This window comes from Narcine bancroftii, chromosome 7 (assembly GCF_036971445.1).
Source record: "Narcine bancroftii isolate sNarBan1 chromosome 7, sNarBan1.hap1, whole genome shotgun sequence".
Classification (NCBI taxonomy): Eukaryota; Metazoa; Chordata; class Chondrichthyes; order Torpediniformes; family Narcinidae; genus Narcine; species Narcine bancroftii.
Window position 1 is genome coordinate 75666754 of NC_091475.1, and position 27583 is coordinate 75694336.

Below are 27583 nucleotides of genomic sequence, written 5' to 3' on the forward strand. Positions count from 1 at the left end.
TGGATCCTGGACTTACTAATAAAAAGAACACAGTCTGTCTGGGTCGGTTACAGAATATCAAGCACCATCACACTGAGCAGTGGCACTCCTCAGGGCTGTGTGTTCATCCCGCTCTTGTTCACGCTACTGACCCATGACTGCATCACCAGATCTAATTCCAAGAGAGTCATCGTTTGCAGATGACACACAGTTGGCCTCACCAGCAGCAATGATGAGACACACTATAGAGAAGAGGTGGAAAATCTCGTGAAATGGTGCGAGAGTAGGACAAGGAATGACCACCCTCCAAAACATATCAACAACTCTGTAGTAGGGAGAGTGGAGAGCACCAGTTTCCTTGGAGTTCACTTAACTAGTGACCTATCATGGACACTCAACATCTCCTCACTTGTCAGGAAGGCACAATAGCGACTGCACTTCCTGAGAAGACTGAACCAGGCAAAGCTACCGGCCACCATTATGTCAACGTTCTATAGGAGCTCTGTCGAGAGCATCCTGGCCGACTGCATCGTAGTGTGATACAGTTGCTGCAGAAAAATGTATTGGAAATCAATCCACAGGACCATAAAAATGGCAGAGAGCATCACTGGAGTCTTCCTCCCCTCCCCCTATTGACGTGATCTACCATGATCGTTATCTGAAGAGGGCGTGCAAAATCATTGAGGACTCCTTCCACCCTGCACACAGTGTCTTTCAACTGCTCCTGTCGGGGAAGAGGTACAGAGTATCAGAGCAGCATCACCAGGCTGAGGAACAGCTTCTTTGTATGGACAGTGAGAATGCTGAATGACCAAAGGAACTGCTCACCCTAACCATCCAAAACTCTCATTTGTAAAAAAAAAGCAAAAAATCTTTTTTTATTTTTATAGATATAACACTTGCCCTGCATATGTATTATTTGTCTGCAGGTATGTTGTGTCTGGTTGTGTGTCTGCATGTTTTGCATCAAGGACCAGAGAATGCTGTTTCATCGGGTTGTACTTGTACAATCGGATGACAATAAACCTGACTTTACCATATTGACAGGACTTATCTAGGGATTGTGATAGAGGAGTCTAGGAAGTTGACAGAAAAATACAATTCTGTGATTATGAACATGTCGGATTTTTATTTAGCTGATCAGCAGGATTAACCTTCCCCATTTAGGTCCAACTCTAGGTGAGGACCAACTGAAAAACCTCACAAAGATAAGCGTATACAGAGCCGTTGTCATACCCACACTCCTGTTCGGCTCCGAATCATGGGTCCTCTACCGGCATCACCTACGGCTCCTAGAACGCTTCCACCAGTGTTGTCTCCGCTCCATCCTCAACATCCATTGGAGCACTTTCATCCCTAACATCGAAGTACTCGAGATGGCAGAGGTCGACAGCATCGAGTCCACGCTGCTGAAGATCCAGCTGCGCTGGGTGGGTCACGTCTCCAGAATGGAGGACCATCGCCTTCCCAAGATCGTGTTATATGGCGAGCTCTCCACTGGCCACCGTGACAGAGGTGCACCAAAGAAAAGGTACAAGGACTGCCTAAAGAAATCTCTTGGTACCTGCCACATTGACCCCCGCCAGTGGGCTGATATCGCCTCAAACCGTGCATCTTGGCGCCTCACAGTTTGGCGGGCAGCAGCCTCCTTTGAAGAAGACCACAGAGCCTACCTCACTGACAAAAGGCAAAGGAGGAAAAACCCAACACCCAACCCCAACCGACCCATTTTCCCCTGCAGCCGCTGCAACCGTGTCTGCCTGTCCCGCGTCGGACTTGTCAGCCACAAACGAGCCTGCAGCTGACGTGGACTTTTACCCCCTCCATAAATCTTCGTCCGCGAAGCCAAGCCAAAGAAGAAGAAAGAAGAAGAAGAATCTTTCACAATGACGACGGCAGTGGAAAATTGTTCTGAAACTAATTGGCTCAGACATTTTTCTGTGTATTACCAGTAGCTTTCATTAGCTCTTGTCTGTGCAGTAAATTCTGATGCAAGTGATGCCAAAACAAGTACTGCATGTAATTTATTATCACTTATATGATACCTCACATAAGAAAGACTCCCTCTGATTGAAAGGCATGCTTTAACATTGCAGTGAGTAAGTTTTTTTATTAAATTCATTTTATGTGGCACTAAAATAGGGATAGAATTCCTGGGACATCAAAATAAATTTCAATGTTTTGCAAAACAGAGTTTTAGACCAACTAGAAAAGTGGGCAAAAAATGGCAGATGGAATTTAACCAAGTCCACAGTTCCCTGACTCATATTGGAAGGATGGTGAGGAAGGTGCATGGCATACTTGCCCTCATTGATCAGGCACTGAGTACAAGAGTTGGGATATCATTCTACAGCTGCACCAAAGATTGGTGAGACCATATTTGGAGTACTGCACACAGTTCAAATCATGCTTCAGGAACGATATGTACCAGTTATGTTTAAGAAGAGAGTCGTGGCAGATGCACTTCAATTCAGATAAGTATGAAGGAGGTCAAATGTATACAGTCAGTTATAGGACTCTTAAAAACATTAATGTGCAGAGAGCTGGAGGTCCAGGTCCATAGCTCCTTGACAGTGGCCATGCAAGGAAATGGGGTGGTAGAGAAGGCTCTTGGTATGCTTGCCTTCATAAGACTGGGAATTGAGTATGAGTAAGGAAGTTATTTTGCAGCTATATTAAACTTTGGTTAGGCTGGACTGGGAGTATAATGTACAATTCTGTTCATCCCAATACATGAAGGACGTGGAGTCTCTGGAAAGAGTACAGAAGAGATTTACCAGAATGTGGCCTAGGTTAGAGTATGAGCTAAGGGGAGAACCACAGAACATTACATTACAGCTCAGAAACTGGCTCATCTAGCCTGTGATAAACTATTCTTTTGCCTTGACCTACTGACCTGCACCCAGTCCATAGCACCTCCCTCTCAATATCTCTCCCATCCATGTCGTCCAAATTTTTATTAATTGTTAAAATCGAGCCTGCATTCATCAATTCAGCAGACAGCTCGTTCCACACTTCCACCACTCTCTGTGTGAAGAAGCTCCCCCTAAACTTTTCCCCTTTCACCCTTAACTCATGTCCTCTGGTTTGTATCTCACCTATCCTCAGTAGAAATAGCCTACCTACATTTACACTGTCTATACTCCTCATAATTTTGAATACATCCATCATCCTGTAGTTAGGTGACCAAAACAGCACACAATTCTCCAAATTTGGCCTTGCCAATGTCTTATACAACTTTATCATAACATCCCAATTCCTCTACTCGATACTTTGATTTATGAAGGCCAATTTGCCAAAACCTCTCTTTATGACCCTATACACCTGTGGTGCCACTTTCAGGGAATTATATATCAGCATTCCCAGATCCCTCTGTTCTACTAGACTTCTCAATGCCTTTCTGTTTACTGTGTATGCCCTTTCTTGGTCTGTCCTTCCAAAATGCAACACCTCACACTTGTCTGTATTAAATTCTATCAGCCATTTTTCAGTCCTTCCATGAGGGACCTTGTCAAAGGCCTTACTGAAATCCACATAGACACCATCCACAGCCTTTCTTTCATCAAATTTTCTGGTAACCTCCTCAATTAGCTCCCCCAAGTTGGTTAAATATGACTTACTATGCATAAAGTCATGTTGACTATCCCTAATCAGTCCCTGGTTAGCCAAATAATTGTATATCCGATCTCTTAGAACACCTTCTAATAATTTATTTACTACTGATTTACTGGCCTATAATTTCCAGGGTTTTTTTTGGAGCCTTTTTCAAACAACGGAACAACATGAGCTATCCTTTAATTCTCTGGCACCACACCTGTAGCTAAGGACATTTTAAATATTTCCGCCAGAGCCCCTGCAATTTTTACACTCGCCTCCCTCAAATTCTAAGGGAATATCTTGTCAGGCCCTGACGATTTATCCACCCTTATTTGCTTTAAGACAGCAACCACTTCCTCCTCTTTAATTTGTATAGGTTCCATGACCTCACTGCTTGTTTTCCTTACTTCCCTCGACTCTGAGCCCGTTTCCTGACTGAATACTGATTAAAAAAAAAGATTTCCCCATCTCTTTTGGCTCCATACATCGCTGACCACTCTGATCTTCGAGCAGACCAATTTTGTCCCTTACAATCCTTTTGGTCTTAATATACCAGTAGAAATCCTTAGGATTTTCCTTCATTGTCTGCCAAACCAACCTCATGTCTTCTTTTAGTCTTCCTCATTTCTTTCTTGAGGTTTTCTTGCATTTTTTAATACTCCTCAAGTACCTCATTTGTTCCGTGTTGCCTATACCTACTATACCCCTCTTTTCTTCTGAACCAGATCCTCAGTAGCCTTTAAAAACCAAGGTTCCTTATGCCTGTTAATTTTGCTTTAATCCTGACAGGAATATAGAAACTTTGTTCTCTCAAAATTTCAGTTTTGTAGTTCTTCCACTTACCTTGCACATCCTTGCCCAAAAACATATCCCAATCCATGCATTCTAGATCCTTCCTCATTTTTTCAAAATTGGAGTTTCCCCAATTTAGAATCTCAACCCGAGGCCCAGAACTATCCTTCTCCATAATTAACTTGAAACTAATAGCGTTAAGATCACTGGCCCCAAAATGTTCCCCTACACATATTTTTGTCATCTGTCCTGCCTTGTTCCCTAATAGGAGATCCACTCTCTCTAGTTGATACCTCTACATAGTGATTTAGAAAACTTTCCTGAACACACTTGACAAACTCTAAGCCATCCAGCCTTTTTACAGTATGGGAGTCCCAGTCAATATGTGTAAAGTTAAAATCTCTTACTTGTCACAACCTTGTGTCTGCTATCTCTCTACAGATTTGCTCCTCCAATTCTCTCTGGCTATTGGATGGTCTATAATACAACCCCATGAGTGCAGTCAAAACTTTCCCATTTCTCAGCTCCACCCATATAACCTCAGTAGACGATCCATCTGGTCTGTTCTTTCTGAGCACAGCTGTGATATTTTCCCTGACGAGCAATGCCACTCCTCCCCCTTTCAATCGAGTCTGATAAACTTGGGTTGTTTTCTCTGGAGTGTCAGAGGCTGAAGAAGACTTGATCGAAGCTTTCAAAATTGAGGGGAATTTAAAGGGTAGATGCTAGAATCTTTGGCATAGACTAGAGGACACTTTTAAGTGAGAGGGTGTAGGGCAAGTCTTCTTTTTATATATGCAGAATGGGGTGGGTGCCTGAAACAGGCTACCAAGATACAAGAGAAGGGTTTAAGAGGCTTTAAGACAGTCACATGAATAAGCAGTAAATAGAATAATATGTGCAACCAGAGTTTCCGTTTAATTTGAGCATAAGTGCTGAAGAAACTGATGAAGAGCCCAGGACTGAAATGTTGGTTACCCTTTATTTCTTATTGATACTGTGTGACCCGCTGAGTTTCTCCAGCATGTTTGTGCATTGTGCTTGACCTCAGTATCTGCAGACTTTTTTGTATACCCCCTAGTTGAATTTTGTATCAGGTTTGGTGCAGACAACATGGGTTGATAGGTCTGTTCCTGTGCTGAACTGTTCTATTCTATTAGTATTTGTACAGGTATGTGGAATGGAAAGGTTCAGAGGGTTTGGGCCAAATACAGTCAAGTGAGATTAGCTGAGGAGAGCACCATGGTTAGTAAAGAAGATTTGAGCTGTTGAGCAGGGTCCCACACTGTAGAACTCCATGACTCTTTGATTCAATACTTTTATAAAAAGATTATTTTTGCAAAAAATACAAATTTCAACAGAGTATTTTGAGTTATCTAATATTTGTTAAAACATGGAGCTCAAAACACACTCTTCACTGATGTACCCTGCATTAACAATATAACAGTGGGAATAATTTATCTAAGTTCAATATTAACCCGAAACAAATCACACCATTACCACCAGCAACATGAAGAAAGGAATCAATTGAATTTGAATAATACTGTAATAATTAAAACATAGAACACTACAGCACAGTTCAGGCCCTTATAATCCCTAAAAAAGTACCCCTGATATCTCCCCTAAACTTTCCTCCCCTAACTTTGAGCATATGTTCTCTGGTGTTTGCCATTTCTGCCCTGGGAAATAGGTGCTGGCTGTCCACCCTATCTATGTCTCTCATAATTTTGTAGACCTCTATTAAGTCTCCTCTCATCCTTCTATGCTCCAAAGAGAAACATCTCAGTTCTACTAACCTTGCTTCATAAGACTTGTTTTCCAGTCCAGGCAACATCCTGGTAAATCTCCTCTGCACCCTCTCCATAGCTTCCACATCCTTCCTATAATGAGGCAATCAGAACTGAACACAATTCCAAGTGTGGTCTCACCAGAGATATATAAATTTGAAACAAGACCTCTCTACTCAATCGCCCTATTAATGAAGCCCAGCATCCTATATGTTTTCTTAACTATCCTATCAACCTGTGTCATGACCTTGAGGGATGTATGGTTTTGAACCCCAAGTTCCCTCTGCTCTTCCACACTCCAAAGTAACTGACCTTCTGGTTCTTCCAAACTGCATCACCTCACACTTAACTGGATTGATCTCCATCTGCTACTTTTCGTCCCAACTCTGCATTGTGTCTATATCCTCCTGTAACTTTCAACAACTTTTGGCTCCATACACAACTCCTCCAACCTTCATGTCATCTGAAAACTTATGACTATCCTTCTGACAATGTTATATGTTTACTCTACTTCCACCACAATCTGTCAATTGCACTCTCTCCATCCCTTCATTCTTTGCCCACCTTCCCTTGTTATCATTAAATGTGCTCTGAATGTAATTTCAAAGGCATGCATATTCATTTTCTGGATCATACTTACTAGTTGTTTCCATGCGTTTAATATCACGTGATGTTTCCAAGAAATAACGTCGAAGGAAAAAGAAGATGATGACAAGAGGAGTAATTGGAATAAGTATCCAAGGAATGATGGATACTGCCACAACTACCACCCCCAAAATCTGCAGAAAAACCTGAAACGAAACAGTACTGTTATCATCTTGTGAAATACTCCAGTAATTAGATAACCACAGTTATTTCTGACTAGAAGTATCAGGACCTCAAAATAAAGATATTATTTAGCTGTGAACAAGTGCTTTTGAATATGCCACTTTGATCAAAGTCATAGAGCATGGAAACACAGAGCCCAGCTCTAATCCCATTGACCAATGTTAAGTTCACAGTTTTCTGTGCCTTGGCAATTAAAATACTTATCTAAATGCTTCTGAAATATTCTGAGGGTCCCTACTTTACCATGTTTTCAGACAGCCTACTACAGATTCCATTCACCCTCTAAGAGAACAAAATCCTCCTCAGAATCCTTCTGAATCTCCTATCTCTCACCTTCCACAATTCCCCAGGAAAAAAGATTTCACGATCAACCTTCTCTATTCCCTTCATCATCTTGCCATGCTCTTCAACTTCCCCTGCTCCAAGGAAATAACTAGGTTCTTGTAATGAGAGTAATGGTCCAATTCATAAATCTTAAATATGTTCCCAAAAATTATCATTGATAATATTCATTTTAGGACAAGAAGGGTCTCTATCTATTTTATCAGCATCATGGTTCAAATACAAAACCTTCATAGAACTGTTGAAATACCCTTAACCTGTCCTGATTGGTCTAATTGGTTTGCTAGTATCAATATTGGTGCATTTAGACAAGGGAGTCAATAAATTAAACATACCCTTTAAATATAAAAAAATATAAGACCTATGTTAAATGATTCAGAAATGAAAGTAATCTATTAACATTGCTGGTTTTCTCTGTGCATAATTTTGCCTCACCCTTTCCCCCATCCCTACACATTTTCATAGAATCAGGCCCTTTCTTTCTTTTTCAATCTTTTTATTAAATATAATATGTAAATAATACATGGAGAGAATAGAATACAGAATTAAATAGTAAAAACAGAAACATCAATATATTGCAATACTTGATACAACATATAACATTTTGAACAATATTATCCCTTTCTCCTCAATTTGAAATATTCATAAAAGAAAAAAATTGTATTAAAATCCTATCTAACCTACCAAAATAAACAAAAAAAAAAGGCTTGGCAGCCTAAAGTGAGAGTTCACTACAACAGATCAATACAAACTATTTATCTGGTCTTTGCAAATAAAAAAATACAACAGAAATCCAAAACAGTCTGGAAGGGGAAGTCAAAATACAAATGAACTCATATGAAAACAGTTTATAAAAGGACATCAAGTCTCTTCAAACTTAACAGAGGTATCAAAAGTGCAACCTAATTTTTTTTCTAATCATAACTTGAGAGAACTTGAGAGAACCATTGCATCAAAGTAGGTGAATTAGAATCTTTCCATTTAAAGAAAATGGCTCTTCTGGTCAGAAACAGGCCCCTTTGGTCGATTTCACCCATGGCAACAATGATGCCTATCAACGTTAACCCCAATTGCTGGCTTTACACCTTTCCTGTCCAAATTTCTTTTAAATGCTGTCATCATATCTGGCTCCTCCACCTTCTCTAGCAGTTCATTCCAGATATTCACCACCCGCTGCAGTTTTAGCAGAAATGAGGCATCATGTTCAGAGCAGGCATGTGAGCCACAGAGACTTTTCCTGTGCTCTACTGTTCTATGTCCTCTGCAAAACTTACCCCTCAGATCTCCGTTAAATTTGACCCCACTCACCTTAAACATGTGTCCTTTAATTCTAGACTCCTCTGCCAAAAAGGCAGCCTATCCTATCTTTCCTTATAAATTACAGCCCCCATCCCATCAAACATCCTGGTAAACTTCTCCTGCACTCTCCCTAAAGCTTCCTACGGTGTGGCCGTACTATACAAATACCACATGATGTTGCCACTCTTACACTCATTTCTTCAGCTTACTAAGGCAAGTTTATCCTCTCTGCTTGTACCTGAGCTAGTCCTATTTTCCTGTAGTTAAGCCATAACGCTCTCAAATTTTCCTATCCATGTACCTATCTAAATGTTTTTTTAAAAAAGATTACAGTTGTCCCTACTTTTAGCACTTCCTCTGGAAGCTCCGTTCCACATACCCACTACCTTCTGTGAACAGGTTTTCCATCAGGTCTTCTCTCCATCACCTTAAATCTATGCTCTAATCTTAGTCTCACCTATGGGAAAAAGACGATTCCCTAACACCTTAACTATGCCTCTGTACACTCATCCAAAGCCTCCTATACTCCAGGGAAAAAAAGTCTCAGTTCATCCAGTCACTCCTTGTAATACAAGCCCTGGTTTAACTGACTGAAATCTAAAACTTCACACTGATCTGTTAAATTCCACCTGCTATTCCCCTGGCCTTTCCCCAAGTTGATCTGGATCTTGAGTTATCTTAGACAATCTTCCTCTCTGTCAACTAAACTACCCTTTTTGGTATCAACCGCAAAGATACAAATCTTGCCAACTACATCTCAAACATCAGTGGACTCAGCACCAACTACATCTCAAACATCAGTGGACTCAGCACCAACTACATCTCAAACATCAGTGGACTCAGCACCAATTAAAACATCAGTGGACTCAGCACCAACTACAGCAGTTTAGGACAGAGAAACAAAAAGTTATTTTATTTTGGGATTTTTCATCAGCAGAAAGAAGTAAACAAGTTTTAAGATGCACAAAGAGAGATGAGGAATTAAAGGCATGAAAGAATGTATAATCACAAAGTAACCAGACACGACAGCAAGAGCTACATAAAGTTTTTAAAAGATTCAGTATTTGTTCTGTGTGGAGGAAATGTGGCCCCACCCCCCTGCCTGGAATGTATGTACTGTAGGTGGTCATGTGTCCTCACCCTGTCTTGAACTTATTTGGAAGTCACATCCCCTGTCAATCAAGGTTGGGATCCAGCCACTAATCAGTGCACACCTTGCTGTTCGCTAATTCAAATCACTCAGCACCACTTCTTTTTTTCTTCTTTGGCTTGGCTTCGCGGACGAAGATTTATGGAGGGGGTAAAAAGTCCACGTCAGCTGCAGACTCGTTTGTGGCTGACAAGTCCGATGCGGGACAGGCAGACACGATTGCAGCGGTTGCAGGGGAAAATTGGTTGGTTGGGGATGGGTGTTGTGTTTTTCCTCCTTTGCCTTTTGTCAGTGAGGTAGGCTCTGCGGTCTTCTTCAAAGGAGGTTGCTGCCCGCCAAACTGTGAGGCGCCAAGATGCACGGTTTGAGGCGATATCAGCCCACTGGCGGTGGTCAATGTGGCAGGCACCAAGAGATTTCTTTAGGCAGTCCTTGTACCTTTTCTTTGGTGCACCTCTGTCACGGTGGCCAGTGGAGAGCTCGCCATATAACACGATCTTGGGAAGGCGATGGTCCTCCATTCTGGAGACGTGACCCATCCAGCGCAGCTGGATCTTCAGCAGCGTGGACTCGATGCTGTCGACCTCTGCCATCTCGAGTACTTCGACGTTAGGGATGTAAGCGCTCCAATGGATGTTGAGGATGGAGCGGAGACAACGCTGGTGGAAGCGTTCTAGGAGCCGTAGGTGGTGCCGGTAGAGGACCCATGACTCGGAGCCGAACAGGAGTGTGGGTATGACAACGGCTCTGTATACGCTTATCTTTGTGAGGTTTTTCAGTTGGTTGTTTTTCCAGACTCTTTTGTGTAGTCTTCCAAAGGCGCTATTTGCCTTGGCGAGTCTGTTGTCTATCTCATTGTTGATCCTTGCATCTGATGAAATGGTGCAGCCGAGATAGGTAAACTGGTTGACCGTTTTGAGTTTTGTGTGCCCGATGGAGATGTGGGGGGGCTGGTAGTCATGGTGGGGAGCTGGCTGATGGAGGACCTCAGTTTTCTTCAGGCTGACTTCCAGGCCAAACATTTTGGCAGTTTCCGCAAAGCAGGACGTCAAGCGCTGAAGAGCTGGCTCTGAATGGGCAACTAAAGCGGCATCGTCTGCAAAGAGTAGTTCACGGACAAGTTTCTCTTGTGTCTTGGTGTGAGCTTGCAGGCGCCTCAGATTGAAGAGACTGCCATCCGTGCGGTACCGGATGTAAACAGCGTCTTCATTGTTGGGGTCTTTCATGGTTTGGTTCAGCATCATGCTGAAGAAGATTGAAAAGAGGGTTGGTGCCAGAACACAGCCTTGCTTCACGCCATTGTTAATGGAGAAGGGTTCAGAGAGCTCATTGCTGTATCTGACCCGACCTTGTTGGTTTTCGTGCAGTTGGATAATCATGTTGAGGAACTTTGGGGGACATCCGATGCGCTCTAGTATTTGCCAAAGCCCTTTCCTGCTCACGGTGTCGAAGGCTTTGGTGAGGTCAACAAAGGTGATGTAGAGTCCTTTGTTTTGTTCTCTGCATTTTTCTTGGAGCTGTCTGAGGGCAAAGACCATGTCAGTAGTTCCTCTGTTTGCGCGAAAGCCGCACTGTGATTCTGGGAGAATATTCTCGGCGACACTAGGTATTATTCTATTTAGTAGAATCCTAGCGAAGATTTTGCCTGCAATGGAGATCAACGTGATTCCCCTGTAGTTTGAGCAGTCTGATTTCTCGCCTTTGTTTTTGTACAGGGTGATGATGGTGGCATCACGAAGATCCTGAGGCAGTTTACCTTGGTCCCAACAAAGCTTGAAAAACTCATGCAGTTTGGCATGCAGAGTTTTGCCGCCAGCCTTCCAGACTTCTGGGGGGATTCCATCCATACCTGCTGCTTTGCCACTTTTCAGTTGTTCGATTGCCTTATATGTCTCATCCAGGGTGGGAACCTCATCCAGCTCTAGCCTTAGGGGCTGTTGAGGGAGCTGGAGCAGGGCGGAATCTTGGACTGAGCGGTTGGCACTGAAAAGAGATTGGAAGTGTTCTGACCATCGGTTGAGGATGGAGATCTTGTCGCTGAGGAGGACTTTGCCGTCTGAGCTGCGCAGCGGGCTTTGGACTTGGGGTGAGGGGCCGTACACAGCCTTTAGAGCCTCGTAGAAACCCCTGAAGTCGCCAATGTCCGCGCTGAGCTGGGTTCGTTTGGCGAGGCTAGTCCACCACTCATTTTGGATCTCCCGGAGTTTGCGCTGAAGATGGCTGCATGCGCGACGGAAGGCTTGTTTCTTCTCTGGACAGGACGGCTTTGTAAGGTGAGCCTGGTGGGCAGCTCGCTTCTTTGCCAGCAGCTCCTGGATTTCCTGGCTGTTTTCGTCAAACCAGTCCTTGTTTTTCCTGGAGGAGAAGCCCAGTACCTCTTCAGTGGATTGCAGTATGGTAGTCCTGCTTTGCGGAAACTGCCAAAATGTTTGGCCTGGAAGTCAGCCTGAAGAAAACTGAGGTCCTCCATCAGCCAGCTCCCCACCATGACTACCAGCCCCCCCACATCTCCATCGGGCACACAAAACTCAAAACGGTCAACCAGTTTACCTATCTCGGCTGCTCCATTTCATCAGATGCAAGGATCGACAATGAGATAGACAACAGACTCGCCAAGGCAAATAGCGCCTTTGGAAGACTACACAAAAGAGTCTGGAAAAACAACCAACTGAAAAACCTCACAAAGATAAGCGTATACAGAGCCGTTGTCATACCCACACTCCTGTTCGGCTCCGAATCATGGGTCCTCTACCGGCACCACCTACGGCTCCTAGAACGCTTCCACCAGCGTTGTCTCCGCTCCATCCTCAACATCCATTGGAGCGCTCACACCCCTAACGTCGAGGTACTCGAGATGGCAGAGGTCGACAGCATCGAGTCCACGCTGCTGAAGATCCAGCTGCGCTGGATGGGTCACGTCTCCAGAATGGAGGACTATCGCCTTCCCAAGATCGTATTATATGGCGAGCTCTCCACTGGCCACTGTGACAGAGGTGCACCAAAGAAAAGGTACAAGGACTGCCTAAAGAAATCTCTTGGTGCCTGCCACATTGACCACCGCCAGTGGGCTGATAACGCCTCAAACCGTGCATCTTGGCGCCTCACAGTTTGGCGGGCAGCAGCCTCCTTTGAAGAAGACCGCAGAGCCCACCTCACTGACAAAAGGCAAAGGAGGAAAAACCCAACACCCAACCCCAACCAACCAATTTTCCCTTGCAACCGCTGCAATCGTGTCTGCCTGTCCCGCATCGGACTGGTCAGCCACAAACGAGCCTGCAGCTGACGTGGACTTTTTTACCCCCTCCATAAATCTTCGTCCGCGAAGCCAAGCCAAAGAAGAGTCTTCAACTGATCCCAGAGGGTTTCAGGGGACGGGTCCGTGAGGCGGGTTGCATCGTCGAGCTTTGCTTTGAGGTTTGCCTGGAAGTTTCCTCTCGCTTCGTCTCAGCACCACTAGACAACACAAATTAGCACTCTATTTAGCAACAGGACAGAGCACATTTCGGTCTCTCTGCTTCGTGGTGATAGCCCTGGACACCACTCCATGCCAGGTTGCAACCGTGGATGTTGCTTGGAAGGGTCGCAGGTAAGGTGTGCCCAGGAGTGAAGCTGAGCTGTAGTATCACTATAATTTAAATTTCTATAGATCAATACTCACAGTAGAACCAGACCTCCTGATGATCAGGGGTCTGAAAGTGTGTGCATACTCCTGTGAGTACCGTTTGTACCATGGCCACCTCCTGATAATCAGAGTTCTGGGAAGGGTGGGTATTACCTTTGCTATAGTGTGCGAATGTCAGCACCACCTGTGTGAATTTTAAATTGTACAGTTAGGCTTTCCAATGCTCTTATAAATTGTGTACGTGTGTTATTTCCATAACATTTTCCCACGCTACTTTATAAATTGTGTGTGTATTTTTTTATTCCCATAACACTTTCCTATGCTGGTTTATAAACTGTGTTTATTCCCATAAACATTTTCACATGCTCTTCTATAAATTGTTGTACATTAATAAAAGCTACGTGTGATTGCAAACTCTCGTGTCGAAACTCGTATCTCTGTGAACCCACTGAATCTGATATTTTTTCAACAACAGTATTGCAATTATCAGTAGAAATAAAGTTAAAATTTGATTGGTAGGGATTCACAACAGATTACTGTGAATAGTTAATATCAACTATTCTTTTATATTTATTGTTCTTTTAAATTCAATAATATATACTAGTGTCGTTTTTTTTGTGAAGTACCTTTTCATCTGTTACAAATAAGAATTTTGGTGCATATGTACATAGTATATGACAATAAATTCATTATCATTTCTTGAGTACCTCAAGAATTTGAAAGAAGGTGCAAATAGCATAAAGGGAAGAAAGGAGATTGAGGCTGGGATTGACAACATGCAGTTCTGAAGCAAATTCCATGTAGTTGATCACCACATGAGTTACCCCAGCCATAGGTTACCATTTTAACTTGTTGAAAGGAGAAACTTACAACATCTTCAGGCAGAAACACGCTACCGAAGGAATGATACAAATGTTGTGGCTGCAGAAATGAAAACAGAACTTGCCGTGCCCTCAAATCCTACTGCTGTCTGCCAACCTCACCAAACTCTATTGATGGGACATCTGGGCCCAATCTGATGGACTCAAGGCCAAAGTGAAGTCAGACATGGTCCTACATTTTGTCCAGCCTGAGCCTCGAGTCTGGTAAAGACACTGGTCTGCTTCTCCCAGAGAGTGGTGAATGTATGGAATTCTTAAGTCGTCAAGTTTATTGTCATCTGATTGTACAAGTACAACCCAACAAAAGCGTTCTCCAGTTCTTGGAGCAATACACGCAGACACACAACCAGACATAACACACATACAAGTAATATATACTGTACACAGTACAAGTGTTAGGGAATATTTTGGATGCAGTAATCATAATGCCATTAGTTTCAAACTAATTATGGAGAAGGATAGGGATGAGATTCTAAATTGGAGAAAGGCTAATTTTGAGGAAATTAGAAAGGTTCTAGAGTGTGTGGATTGGGATAAGTTATTTTTGGGCAAGGATATGGGAAGTAAGTGGAAGACCTTCAAAGGTGAAATTTTGAGAGTACAGAGTATCTATGTTCCTATCAGGATTAAAGGCAATGTTAGCAGGCATAGGGAACCTTGGGGGATTTGGGTCAGCATAACAGGTATAGGCAACATGCAACATGGAACAAGTGAGGTACTTGAGGAGTATAAAAATGCAAGAAAACCTCAAGAAAGAAATCAGGAAGACTAAAAGAAGACACGAGTTTGGTTTGGCAGACAATGAGAAGGAAAATCATAAGTGTTTCTACTGGTATATTAAGAGCAAAAGGATAGTAAGGGACAAAATTGGTCCACAGTGTATGGAGCCAAAAGAGATGGGGAAATCTTAATTAAAAAAAAAATTAGAATTCAGTCAGGAAACGGATATAGAGTCGAAGGAAGTTGGGAAAACAATCAGTAAGGTCATGGAACCTATAGAGATTAAAGAGGAGGAAGTGCTTGCTGTCTTAAAGCAAATAAGGGTGGATAAATCCACAGGGTCTGACATGATATTCCCTTAGACCTTGAGGGAGGCTAGAGTAGAAATTGCAGGGGTTCAGGCAGAAATATTTAAAATATTTAGCCCCAGGTGTGGTGCTGGTGGATTAGAGGGTAGCTCACATTGTTCCATTGTTTAAAAAGGTTCCAAAATTAACCCTAAAATTATAGGCCAGTGAACCTGATGTCAGTAGTAGGTAAATTATTGGAAGGTGTTCTAAGAGATCAGTTATACAAATATTTAGATAGCCAGAAACTGATTAGGGATAGTCAGCATGTGGTTGATCACGTTCAACAAACCTTTAGGTTTTCGAGGAGGTTACCAGGAAAGTTGATGAAGGAAAGGCTGTGGATGTTGTCCACATAGACTTTAGTAAGGCTTTTGACAGGACCCACATGGGAGATTAGTCAGTATGGTTCAGATGCTAGGTACTCATGGTGGAGTAATGAATTGGATTCGACAATGGCTGGACGGTAGAAGCCAGAGAGTAGTGGTGGATGATTCCTTCTCAGACTGGAGGTCTTTGACTAGTGGTTTGCCTCAGGGATCTATGTGGGGACCATTGATGTTTGTCATCTGTATAAATGATCTGGTTGATAATGTGGTAAATTGGATCAGCAAGTTTGCAGATGCCACTAAGATTGGAGTCATTGTTCAGAGCGAAGAAGGTTTTCAAAGCTTGCAGAGGGATCAGGACCAGCTGGAAAAATGGGCTGAAAAATAGCAGATGGAATTTAATGCAGACAAGTGTGAGGAGTTGCATGGTGGAAGGACACACCAAGAAAGGACATAAATGGTGAATGGTAAGACACTGAGGAGTGCAGTAGAACAGAGGAATCTGGGAATTCAGATACATAATTCTCTGAAAATGGTGTCAGAGGTTGATAGGGTTGTAAGGATGGCTTTTGGCATATTGGCCATCATAAATCAAAATACTGAGTATAGGAGTTGGGATGTTTTGGTAAAGTTGTACAAGATATTGGTGAAGCCAAATTTGGAGTATTGTGTCCGTTTTGGTCACCTAAGTATAGAAAAGATATCAATAAGATAGAAAGAGTGCAGAGAAGATTTACCGGTATGTTTCCTGGACTTCAGGAACTGAGTTACAGGGAGAGGTTAAACAGTTAGGACTTTATTCCCTGGACCAGAGAAGAATGAGGGGAAAGTATATAAAATTATGAGGGGGATAAACAGACTAAACATATATAGGTTTTTTTCCATTGAGGACATGGGTTAAGATTGAAAGGGAAAAGTTTACAGGGAACATGAGAGGAAACTTCACACAGAGAGTGGTGGGAGTGTGGAATGAGTTGCCAGCTGAAGTGGTGAATGCAGGCTCAATTTTAACATTTAAGAAGATGGGAGAGGTATGGAGGGCTATGGACTGGGTGCAAGTCAGTGGGGCTAGGCAAAAAAAATGGTTCGGCTCTGACTAGAAGGGCCAAAGGGGCCTGTTGCTGTGGTGTAATGTTCTAAGGTTCTAAATATTTATCTATAAAAATAAAGAATCCAAAGAAGCAGGAGCAGCAATCTCACTAGCTCTATTTAAGACGCAGCTAGACCAAATTTTGAAGTAAAAGGGAATTAAGGGATGTGGTGAACAGGCCAATAAATTCAATTGAGTCCATGGCTAGATCAGCCATGATCTTATTGAATGGTGGAGCAGGATCAATGTGCCATTTTGCTGACTCCTGCTCCTATATCTTACATTCACATGTTGATGTTCTTATGATACTGTGCAACACTCTGGGACCTTACTGGTGGGCACAAAATAATCACATTTTAACATTGAGCCACACTGTTGGGAGACACAGAACTGTCTGATTAATTTTGCAGTGGAATGCTAGAGCGCTGAGGACTCCTCCCACCAAAATATCATGCTGCTGGTTACAGAACATTGAACAAACAACTGTGAACAATGTGCACAATATAACTTGACACACCTCTGATCAGCAGAGATCAGGCTTGGTATAATACTGGGGCAAAGAGCTGCTGTGCATCAGATCCAGTCATTGTGAAAGGCCATGCTTGGTTAACAGTCTTTGTAGATCAGTGGTGGCCAAACTTGCTGAACGTAATTGCCACATATGATCAGATGTTTGAGAGCTGCAAGATGTGAAAAATATTACATACATCTTTATACCCAGAGCGTCAGTTGCTCAGTTGGGCAGGTGGCCACGCAGGGCTGGGAAGTATGTCCGAGTTTGGAATGTCAAATGTTTGGATGAGAGGGCAGCTGGGGCAGTGAGAGCACTGAAGGATGGGTGGGGCTGAATGGCAAGTCAGAGTTCGGGGCACTGGGAGCCTTGATGCAAGGGAGGCAGAGGTTTTGGCAGCTCTGATAGGTGGGCTGCTGGTGTTGGGTGGCAAGTCTGAATTTGGGTCATCAGGAGCTCGGATGGGATGGTGGGCAGGGTGTCAGGAACTCTGTTGGGCGGGCTGCCGGGGCACAAGTGAGAGTCCATGTTTGGGCATCGGTAGTTAGGTGGGGCTGCGGCCGTGGCCAAGGCAAGAGTCTGCAGTTGGGGTGTTAAGAGCTCCGGAGGACAGGCGGCCTGGATCACATTAACACTCCGCTAATTTCACTGCCAGCAACGTAGCCACACATGCCACAATACCCCGTTTGCTAGCCACCCTCACTAAAACCACCATTGTGAGCACTGGCTCATTTAATTCCTGTCTCAGCTAACATATTTCTGTGAGCCACACATTATATGTCAAAGAGCCACATGTGGGTTGTGAGCCGCAGTTTGGCTACCCCTGCCATAGATGATGGAATCCAAAGCAAAAAGAAAACTGCTGGAGAGAATCTGGATCAAGTAGCATCTGTAGAGTTCAAGTTTATTGTCACATCTACCATAAATGACAGAGGGTGTCTTGTGAACAGACCAGTAGACGTCTCATACAAAAGTTCACATGGCTCAGTGTAACAGTGCAGTTACAGAGAGAGATCAGTTTGTAATGAACTGAGCCAACATAATTTTACTATTTAGGGGTTCATTCAGGAGTCTGATAACAATGGGATAGAAACAGTCCTTGAATTTGGTGATTTGTGATCTGACTCTTTTGAATAGAAAAACACCTCTGGTACAATTCTACAGACAGTCTCCCACCTGTAAGAGGCCCTTAAGTGGTACAGGAAGGCAACTGGAGCCTACAGAGGGCTGGTGAAAGATTGTGTCCATGATCTTGCTCCTTCATTGTTACCTTGATCTGAAAAACTGAATGCTCCCTTGCTCCTCGAAAGCCTAGTTCTCAGTGAAAGCCAATATTGGCACTGAAACACTGCAAACTCTCATCAGCCATCTGCTTGGGCTCTTTTCTGATTAGGAAGAAAAATTGACTCTCATCCTAAGCTGATGAGGAAGTATCACGTAACAATGTTTTACATCCCTGTAACAAAGCTAATGAATTCGGAGCTTCTCAACTAACCAGTTAAAATTTCTGCAGCAAACTACAATTAAGATCTTGAGAAAACAAGTCATAAATGATTAACATCGAATGGTGCAATCTTGAAACTTGATGTCATATGTCAAGGATGAGAAAAAGTGAATTAATGATAGGTTTGTCATTCATTTTCATTCACCAAGTTTCAATATTCCAATTTCATATATATCTTTTTTATTGCTGCTAATTTTACAAATTTTCCAATATTTTCTAGTGCTTTAGAAATCTGCCAGCTGATTAAGGTAATTAAGCAGCATTACCTCTTCTCACTTTCCCCAAACAGATGACCTGACACTTAAATAAAGTGAACAAAAAAAACGCAGTGAATTACAACTCAATGAATTTCAACGTTAATTAAAATTTCAGATATTTTTCCTCATAACTTTCTGCATCAATAGTTTCCAATTAATAGATTTATGTAACATTGGAATATTTTACTCAAGATTTATCCTAAACCATGAGGATCATTGATGTTATCAACAGTAGTTACAACAACGTATCGGCCAACATTCTCGGACATTCCAGGAAATAAATAAAATGATGCAAGTATAAAACTACTCAAACGACAGTGATGGACTCTGGAAAATCCATTTTGACACTAAGTACTTTAAATTACGTTTATATGTTCACTTATTTGGATGTGATTTTTGGGGAATTATATTCTGTTTACACTGTCCATTCTATTGGCTGGATCTTTGTATATGTCGAAAAATTGCACAATTGACTGGGTTTTCAGTGCTGTCTGTAAGGAGTTTGTACGCTCTCATGTGTCTACGTGGGCTTCTTCCTGGTGCTTCAAAAACATATGGGGATTGTAGGTTAATTGGTGTATTTTATTTGGGTGGGGCATGGGCTTGTGGGCCAGAAGGCCTGTTACCATGCTGTGCTCTATGCGTAAATTTAAAATTTAAAGGCTAGAGTTGAATTCAAAACTAAACAAGTTCCAGTGTAAAGGCAGGAAAATCCACAGTTTCCAAAAAGCAAATATTCGGTATATATCATCACTTAATCTTCATAATGATTTCAGCAACTAATCAAAACTAACTGAAATGGTGACAATTTCATGCAGGTGCCACATTTCATGTAGTGGAAGCATATGTCTGCTATTCATAAACATCCTGATGCATGATTATGTGGCATCTGCATAGGCCACTTTCTTGCTCAAGCCAGCTCTACCATTGACCCTCCATTCTGGTCTGACCCACCTGGAAAACTACACCTTGCATGTCAGGGTGTTCATTGAATTCAACTCAGCATTCAACACAATCGTACTTCAGTGGCTGCTGGATAAACTGTCCTCACTGGGAGATCAAACAGAATAATCAACAGTCATTTCCAACAATGATGAATCAGCTCAGAGAGGAGGTTGAGAGGCTCGACAAATAGTCCAAAAACAACAACCTGAATCTCAACGTGGACAAGACAAAGGAGACGATTGTGGACTTCAGGAGGATGAAGGTCCACCACTCCCCATTACACATGAATGGTTCTGTTGTGGAGCACACAAAATTCTTTGGTGTTCATATAAGGGATGACCTATCCTGGGCCTACAACACCTCCTCATTGGTGAGGAAGGCACAGGAGCACCTACACTGCCTCAGGAGGTTGAGAAGGTCAAGGCTGCTGGGCCCACCTTGACAACATTTTACAGTAGCACAATTGAGTGCACCCTGTCTTGCTGTACCATTATGTGGTATGGTACCTGCAAAGCACTAGACTGGAAGTCATTACAGAAGATCTTTAAAATGGTCAAGAAGATCACTAATATCTCCCTTTCCTCTATTGATGACATTTACTGGGACCATTGCTTAAATAGGGCTCATCGAGGAGGTCAACAGTAGAAAGGGTTAAGAACTTCAAATTAATGGAGATCAACATCCCTGGGGCCTCCATACTGATGCAATCATGCAATCGTCAGCAGCTGTACTTAGTGAGATGTTCGAGGAGATTTGGTATGAAACTAATATTCTTACAAATGTCTACAGGTGTACCATGGAGAGCATCTTGCATACAGTACCTTTGACCCACTACCATCAAGAAGGAGGTATGGGAGCAAAAAAAATCAGGACTGCTAGGCTGGGAAAATAGCTTCTTTCTGCAGGCTGTGAGATTGATGAGCAGTATCCTATAACTGATCATCCAAAAATATCAGATTCAGGGTTGCTCATTATCCATTCAGAAATCTGATGGCAGAGGAGAAGATATTTTTGTACCACTGGGTGACCATCTTCAGGCTTCTGTACCTCATTCCTGATGGTAGCAGTGAGAAGAGGGATTGGCTGGGTGGTGATGGTCCTTGAGGATAAGACTGCTTTCTTGAGACACTGTCTCTTGTAGATGCCTTTCATGAAGACTGATGCCCATGATGGCGCTGGCAGAGTTCATTAGTCTCTGCAGAATTTTCCTGTTCTGTGCATTAGCACCTCCATACCAGGCCAGCGATACCTCCAGTCAGAATGCTCTCCATGGTAGACCAGTAGAAATTTGCAAGAGTCTTTGGTTTCATACTAAATCTCCTTAAACACCTCACTTAGTACTGCTGGTGTGCCTTCTTCATGATTGCATTAACATGGAGGCCTCAGGATAGATCTTCAGAAATGTTGACACACAATAATTTCCACTGCTGACCCCTTGATGAGGACTGGTTGCTGTTCTGATTTCTCCCTCCTGAAGTCCACAATCAGTTCCTTAGTTTTGCTAACATTGTTTTCAAAGTTGGTGTTGTGACACCACTCAACCAGCTGATCTATCTCCCTCCTGTATGTTTCCTTATTGCCATCTATGATTCTGCTGACAATTGTGGTGTCGTGGACAAATTTGTGGACAACATTTGAATTGGCCCTAACCACACAGTAGAGCAGTGGGGTGAGCATGCATCCATGAGGTGCACTTGTGTTGATTGTCAGTGAGGAAGAGACGTTACTTTCAACTTGTACTAACTGTGGTCTTCAGATGAGGAAGTCGAGGATCCAGTTGCAGAGAGAGGTTCAGAGGCCCAGATTTTGACGCTTGCTGAACATATAGCTGATGAAAAGTAGTCTGATATACATGTGGCTGCTGTCTAGGTGTTCCAGAGCCGAGTGGAGAGTCAGAGAGATTGCATCAACTGTGGAGTGATTGTGTCAGTATTTATATGACATTCCTTTATGTGTATATGTGATTATGCGCACCATGGTTCAGAGAAACACCGTTTTATCTAGCTGTATATGAACAGTAAGATGATAATAAATTGAAACTTGAACTTGATATCATAGCTGGCCCTTTTACAATCTCAACATAGCATTCCTGTCTATCTGCTGTAATCTTTCAACTCTTTTTTTATATATAAAGTACCCACCTACCTCTTCATTTAAAACACTTAGACTTCCTCTATTCTTAGCAAAAGAACAGTATAAATTCATATCCCAAAGAGAATATTTTTGTCTCATCTGTCTCAAACGTGAACATTTAAGTGATCCCTAATTCTACATTCTCCCAGAATAGGAACATCCTCTCTTCATTCATCTTGTCAGAATTTTTTCCTTCAACCAATTCCCTCTCCTCCAAGTTTTCTAAATTCCAGCAGACAAAAATTACACTTTAAGGCAGCAAATCACACAAGATATTAATAATTAGTTACATTTCTGTTTCTAATACATTAAAACTCTTTTTTAAATAAGGAGACCAGAATTTTGGATGCAACTTCACAAATGCCCAGCATAGCCGAAGCATAACATCCTTACTTTTGTACTCATTGCACCGAGCAATAAACAATAATATTCTGTAAACATTCCTATTAATTGCAGTACCCGAATATTAGGCTTTTGCTATCTAGGCAGAAGGATATCGAGATCCCGTCAGAAATCAGTGGAATTCTTTGCCATTTTAATAATAGGTATCTTGCACCATTCATGCCAAAACGGACAATTTTTAATTTCCTCCACATTTTACACAATTGCCAGAAAATTATACATTCACTTCATTTCACAATATCTCTGCAGTTTCTTTGGAAATACAGTAACCATATTTTTGCAGTCTTCATCAATGTGGTTTACATAAATTGAAAAAAGATGAGACCCCAGATCAAACTGTTCATTATATCTGGGCAATCAGATAAAGACCCATATATGCCTATTCTGTTTCCTGATAGCCATACAATCTTCTATCCATGCTAAATATTACTTCCTACATGATGAGTGCTTTTACTATGATGTGTTAACATACATTTCTTCTGAAAGATACCCTTTATCGACACTTTTTCAAAAATCTCAGAAAAAAAGGATCTAACTTGACTTCCCTTTTACAAAGCCACATTGACCTGTATTGTCATTGAGGAAAAGAGCTGGGACATAATGTTATTAATATACATGATCTTACGGAGACTGCACCTCAAGTATTGAATGCAGTTCAGGACCAAAATGCAGCAGGATGTTATTGAGCTTGAGAGGGAGCAGAGAAGATTTATCAGCATGAATGGTGCTTCACATTCAAATACATTTTTCTATTGTGTTACAGGAGCTGATAGAAATGTCCAGGGAATAAATTGGGATTAGCATAGGGTTAGTAAAACTGGGTTCTTGCTGGTTAGAGCATGTATGGAAATCTCAGAAAGGAAGTTAGGAAATACAGTGATTAGATCTACCTGTTAATCTCCTTGATAGGAGCAATATTGTCTCAAGTGAGATTTTTGAATGGGCACTTCGATATGCAATGGAATATATATTTGGGAGATAATTGGTAAAAATAGAGTAGGTTACATACACACACACATTTTAAAACAGATCATATTTGAAATACTGAAGAATTCATATTCAGTGAATTTTACAGAAACTATGGAGAATGCTATGCACATTCCACAAGTAGATGCTAAATGAAATTATGTCATCAAATGAATCGACTGGAGACAGGTTGTCTGTGCTGAACATTTTTACAAGGCTTCTGACCTTCCTGCAAAGTGCTCACTCAGAGGTCAATGAGAAGTTTTGTTTACCTAAAACAACAGATGGGAGCAGTAGGCTAACTCCTATTGTTTGTTGGAGAAGGTGGGGGTTTTGTGGCAAGTGAGAGAGTCACATGGGGTTTCTAGCGGTTGGAAGATGAAGAGAGAGAGAGAGACTGAACAGTCACAGCTGAAGCAAGCAGGAAGCTTGTCGGAATTGAAACAGAATGCTCCAGAGCGGCAGATGGCTGGAAGTGCTATCTGTCTGATCTTTCTCTTGGAATAAGTGGAACAGAAAGGAACTCTGTGATAGCCTGAAAGAAAGAGGTTATCATCTGGAGAACTCTGATGGGGCAAGTTTCATCAGCACGACATTGTGGAACCTCAGTTGTGGAAATCCTGAAACAACAAATCTCTCTCTGCAAACCTCCAAAGAACCTTCCTCAGCAGTGAACATTTACCTTTTGAGCACTAAAGCCTGGTGAACTTTATACATGTTAAATTATGTGCACAGTATAAGAATTGCCTGCAACCAGTGAAGTTGGAAGAATGAGACGTAGGATTGAACTGTGAACCAAATAACTTTTTTAAAATTTACACACATATCATACACATGTGCTTAGAATTAAAAGGGGGTTAATTTGGGTTAGTTAAGTTAATAGAGATGTTAAAGGTTGATTCTGTTTTCATGTTTAAAGATAATTAAAAACAAATTTTGTTTAAGTAACCATTTGTCGTGGTGAATATCTATTGCTGCTGGGTTTTGGGGTCCTTTGGGCTTGTAACAGATAGAAGATATTTCGAGGGAGAGGAGCCTAATGGAATTTGCTCAGGAAAACTCCTTGTTTACCTCTTTTCCTGCTGCATAATTATGACTTTAAATTGATTAACCAATAATTTCCCAGTTTCTGTCTTCCTCTCTTTTTGAATAAAGGAATTATATTTGCTTTTAATGTATTGAAAACAAACTTGCCAGAATCAACGGAATTCAGAAAAATTAAAAGACAACAAACATAGTGAAAGGCAGGGCCCTGGAGAATGTGGCTGAGGTACTGGAAAAACTCAGCAGGTCATGCAACATCTATGGGTAGAAATGGTCAGTCAACGTTTCAGGTTGGACCCCATTATCCAGTCCCGACGTGAAACATTGATTGACTATTTCCACAGCATGATCTGCTGAGTTCCTCCAGCAGATGACAGAAGAAAACATTAAAAAACTTTTATGATTTCAGTCCGTGGCCCTCCTAAAATGTGCTCTGGTCCCCAGGTGAGCTGAATGGCTAACCCTTTGAGAACAGGTGACCTAGACCACAGGAATACCTATGTCAGGCTGTTGTTCACTGACTACAGCTTGGCATGCAACACCATCATACCAACAAAACTCATGACGAAGCTAAAGGATCTGGGATGTCCATCCCTCTGCAACTGGATCTTCATCTTCCACATTGGCAGACCACAATCAGCGTGAATCAGCAACATCATTAGTTCCCCTCTGACCATCAAATACAAAGGCACTCCAAGGCTGCAGGCTTAATCCCCTACTCTATTCCTTGTAACCCATGACTGAACAGCCAATTTCAGTTCCAACTTTATCTACAAATTTGCTGACACTACCACCATTATTGGTTGAATAAATGATAATGATAAGTCAGACTACATATGAAGGTCGAGAATCTGGTTCCAGAACAACAATCTTGCTCTCAATGTCACCAAGATCAAGGAGCTCATTGCTGATTTTAAGAAGACATTGATGGGAAGGAGGTGGGGAGAGTCAGAACTTTCAAGTTCCTGGGAGTCCATATTTCAGTAGACCTTTCTTGGAGCTAGCACATTGAGGCAATCATAAAGAAGCCTCAGCAACACTTCTACTTTGTAAGGAGTCACAGGAGATCTGACATGTCATCAGATACTCTATCAAACTTCAACAGGTTCATTGTGGAAAGTATACTGGCTGGTTGAATCACATCCTAGTTTGGCAATTCAAGTGCCCAGGACCACTGCAGCCTGCAGAAACAACTTTCGGGCAAAAAACCAGCACCTCCAATTCAAGAACAACTTCTTTCTGAAGCAATTCGACACTTGAACCTCGCTTTGATACATTAATCATAGACTGCTCTGACAGCACAAAAAAAGTGACTACGCTAGAAACTTTTTTGCACAAGGATTATCTACAGTGCCCTCCATGTTTAGGACAGACACTTTTTTACCCCTTTTCTTTTCTCTGTGCTCCAGTTTTAAATTTGTAATCAAACAATTCACATGTGATTAAAGTGCTCATTCTAGATTTTATTTCAGGTTATTTGATCATGTAGAAATTACAACACTCATAGTCCCCTCATTTCAGGGCACCATAATAGTTGGGACATCACAATGGTATTCAGGTAGTCCCCAACTTACAACCTATATGACTTATGACCATCCGCACATACGACCAAATTAAAAAAAAAAATGTAAAAATATAAAATGTACATAGTCTATGTTGTATTTCACAGCTTGATTTGGGGACCTTGTCCCCTTAAGATTTATCTTCATCATATGAAAGGCAAGCTCAATTGGATTTAGATCAGGTGACTTTCTTGAAAATTCAAGAATTTTCCATTTTTTTTGCTTTGAAAACTCCTTTGTTGATTTCGCAGTATTGTTAGGAGCCAAGAGGACTCCAAAAATCAGCAGTAACAGAAATTCACCAAGACAATGGTTACTTAAAAAATGTTTTTAATTTTCTTCATACATAATAATAAGATCAATATTTAACTTATTCTTTGGCTTGGCTTTGCGGATGAAGATTTATGGAGGGGGTAAATGTCCACGTCAGCTGCAGGCTCGTTTGTGGCTGACAAGTCCGATGCGGGACAGGCAGACACGGTTGCAGCGGTTGCAGGGGAAAATTGGTTGGTTGGGGTTGGGTGTTGGGTTTTTCCTCCTTTGCCTTTTGTCAGTGAGGTGGGCTCTGTGGTCTTCTTTTGCTGCCCACCAAACTGTGAGGCGCCAAGATGCACGGCAATATCAGCCCACTGGCGGTGGTCAATGTGGCAAGCACCAAGAGATTTCTTTAGGCAGTCCTTGTACCTCTTCTTTGGTGCACCTCTGTCACGGTGGCCAGTGGAGAGCTCGCCATATAACACGATCTTGGGAAGGCGATGGTCCTCCATTCTGGAGACGTGACCCACCCAGCGCAGCTGGATCTTCAGCAGCGTGGACTCGATGCTGTCGACCTCTGCCATCTCGAGTACTTTGATGTTAGGGATGAAAGTGCTCCAATTAATGTTGAGGATGGAGCGGAGACAACGCTGGTGGAAGCGTTCTAGAAGCCGTAGGTGATGCCGGTAGAGGACCCATGATTCGGAGCCGAACAGGAGTGTGGGTATGACAACGGCTCTGTATATGCTTATCTTTGTCAGGTTTTTCAGTTGGTTGTTTTTCCAGACTCTTTTGTGTAGTCTTCCAAAGGCGCTATTTGCCTTGGCGAGTCTGTTGTCTATCTTGTTGTCGATCTTTGCATCTGATGAAATGGTGCAGCCGAGATAGGTAAACTGGTTGACCGTTTTGAGTTTTGTGTGCCCGATGGAGATGTGTGTGGGCTGGTAGTCATGGTGGGGAGCTAGCTGATGGAGGACCTCAGTTTTCTTCAGGCTGACTTCCAGGCCAAACATTTTGGCAGTTTCTGCAAAACAGGACGTCAAGCGCTGAAGAGCTGGCTCTGAATGGGCAACTAAAGCGGCATCGTCTGCAAAGAGTAGTTCACGGACAAGTTGCTCTTGTGTCTTGGTGTGAGCTTGCAGGCGCCGCAGATTGAAGAGACTGCCATCCATGCGGTACCGGATGTAAACAGCGTCTTCATTGTTGAGGTCTTTCATGGCTTGGTTCAGCATCATGCTGAA

General features: G+C 42.3%; 1 protein-coding gene across 7 annotated transcripts in view; it reads right to left on the reverse strand.

The window, feature by feature from the left end:
* Positions 1-27583, reverse strand: part of abcc4 (ATP binding cassette subfamily C member 4 (PEL blood group)) — a 394241-nt gene that overhangs the window by 87304 nt on the left and 279354 nt on the right. For 6 of the 7 annotated variants that reach the window (XR_011341954.1, XM_069890346.1, XM_069890349.1 and 3 more), the window contains one exon: positions 6796-6946. Coding sequence is in view for 6 of the 7 variants with exons in the window: in XM_069890346.1 (XP_069746447.1) it covers positions 6796-6946 (151 nt within the window). In the remaining variant the exon portion in view is untranslated. Of the gene's footprint in view, positions 1-6795; positions 6947-17380; positions 17444-27583 lie in introns of those variants that run through there. The other variant, XM_069890352.1, reaches the window with a different exon arrangement.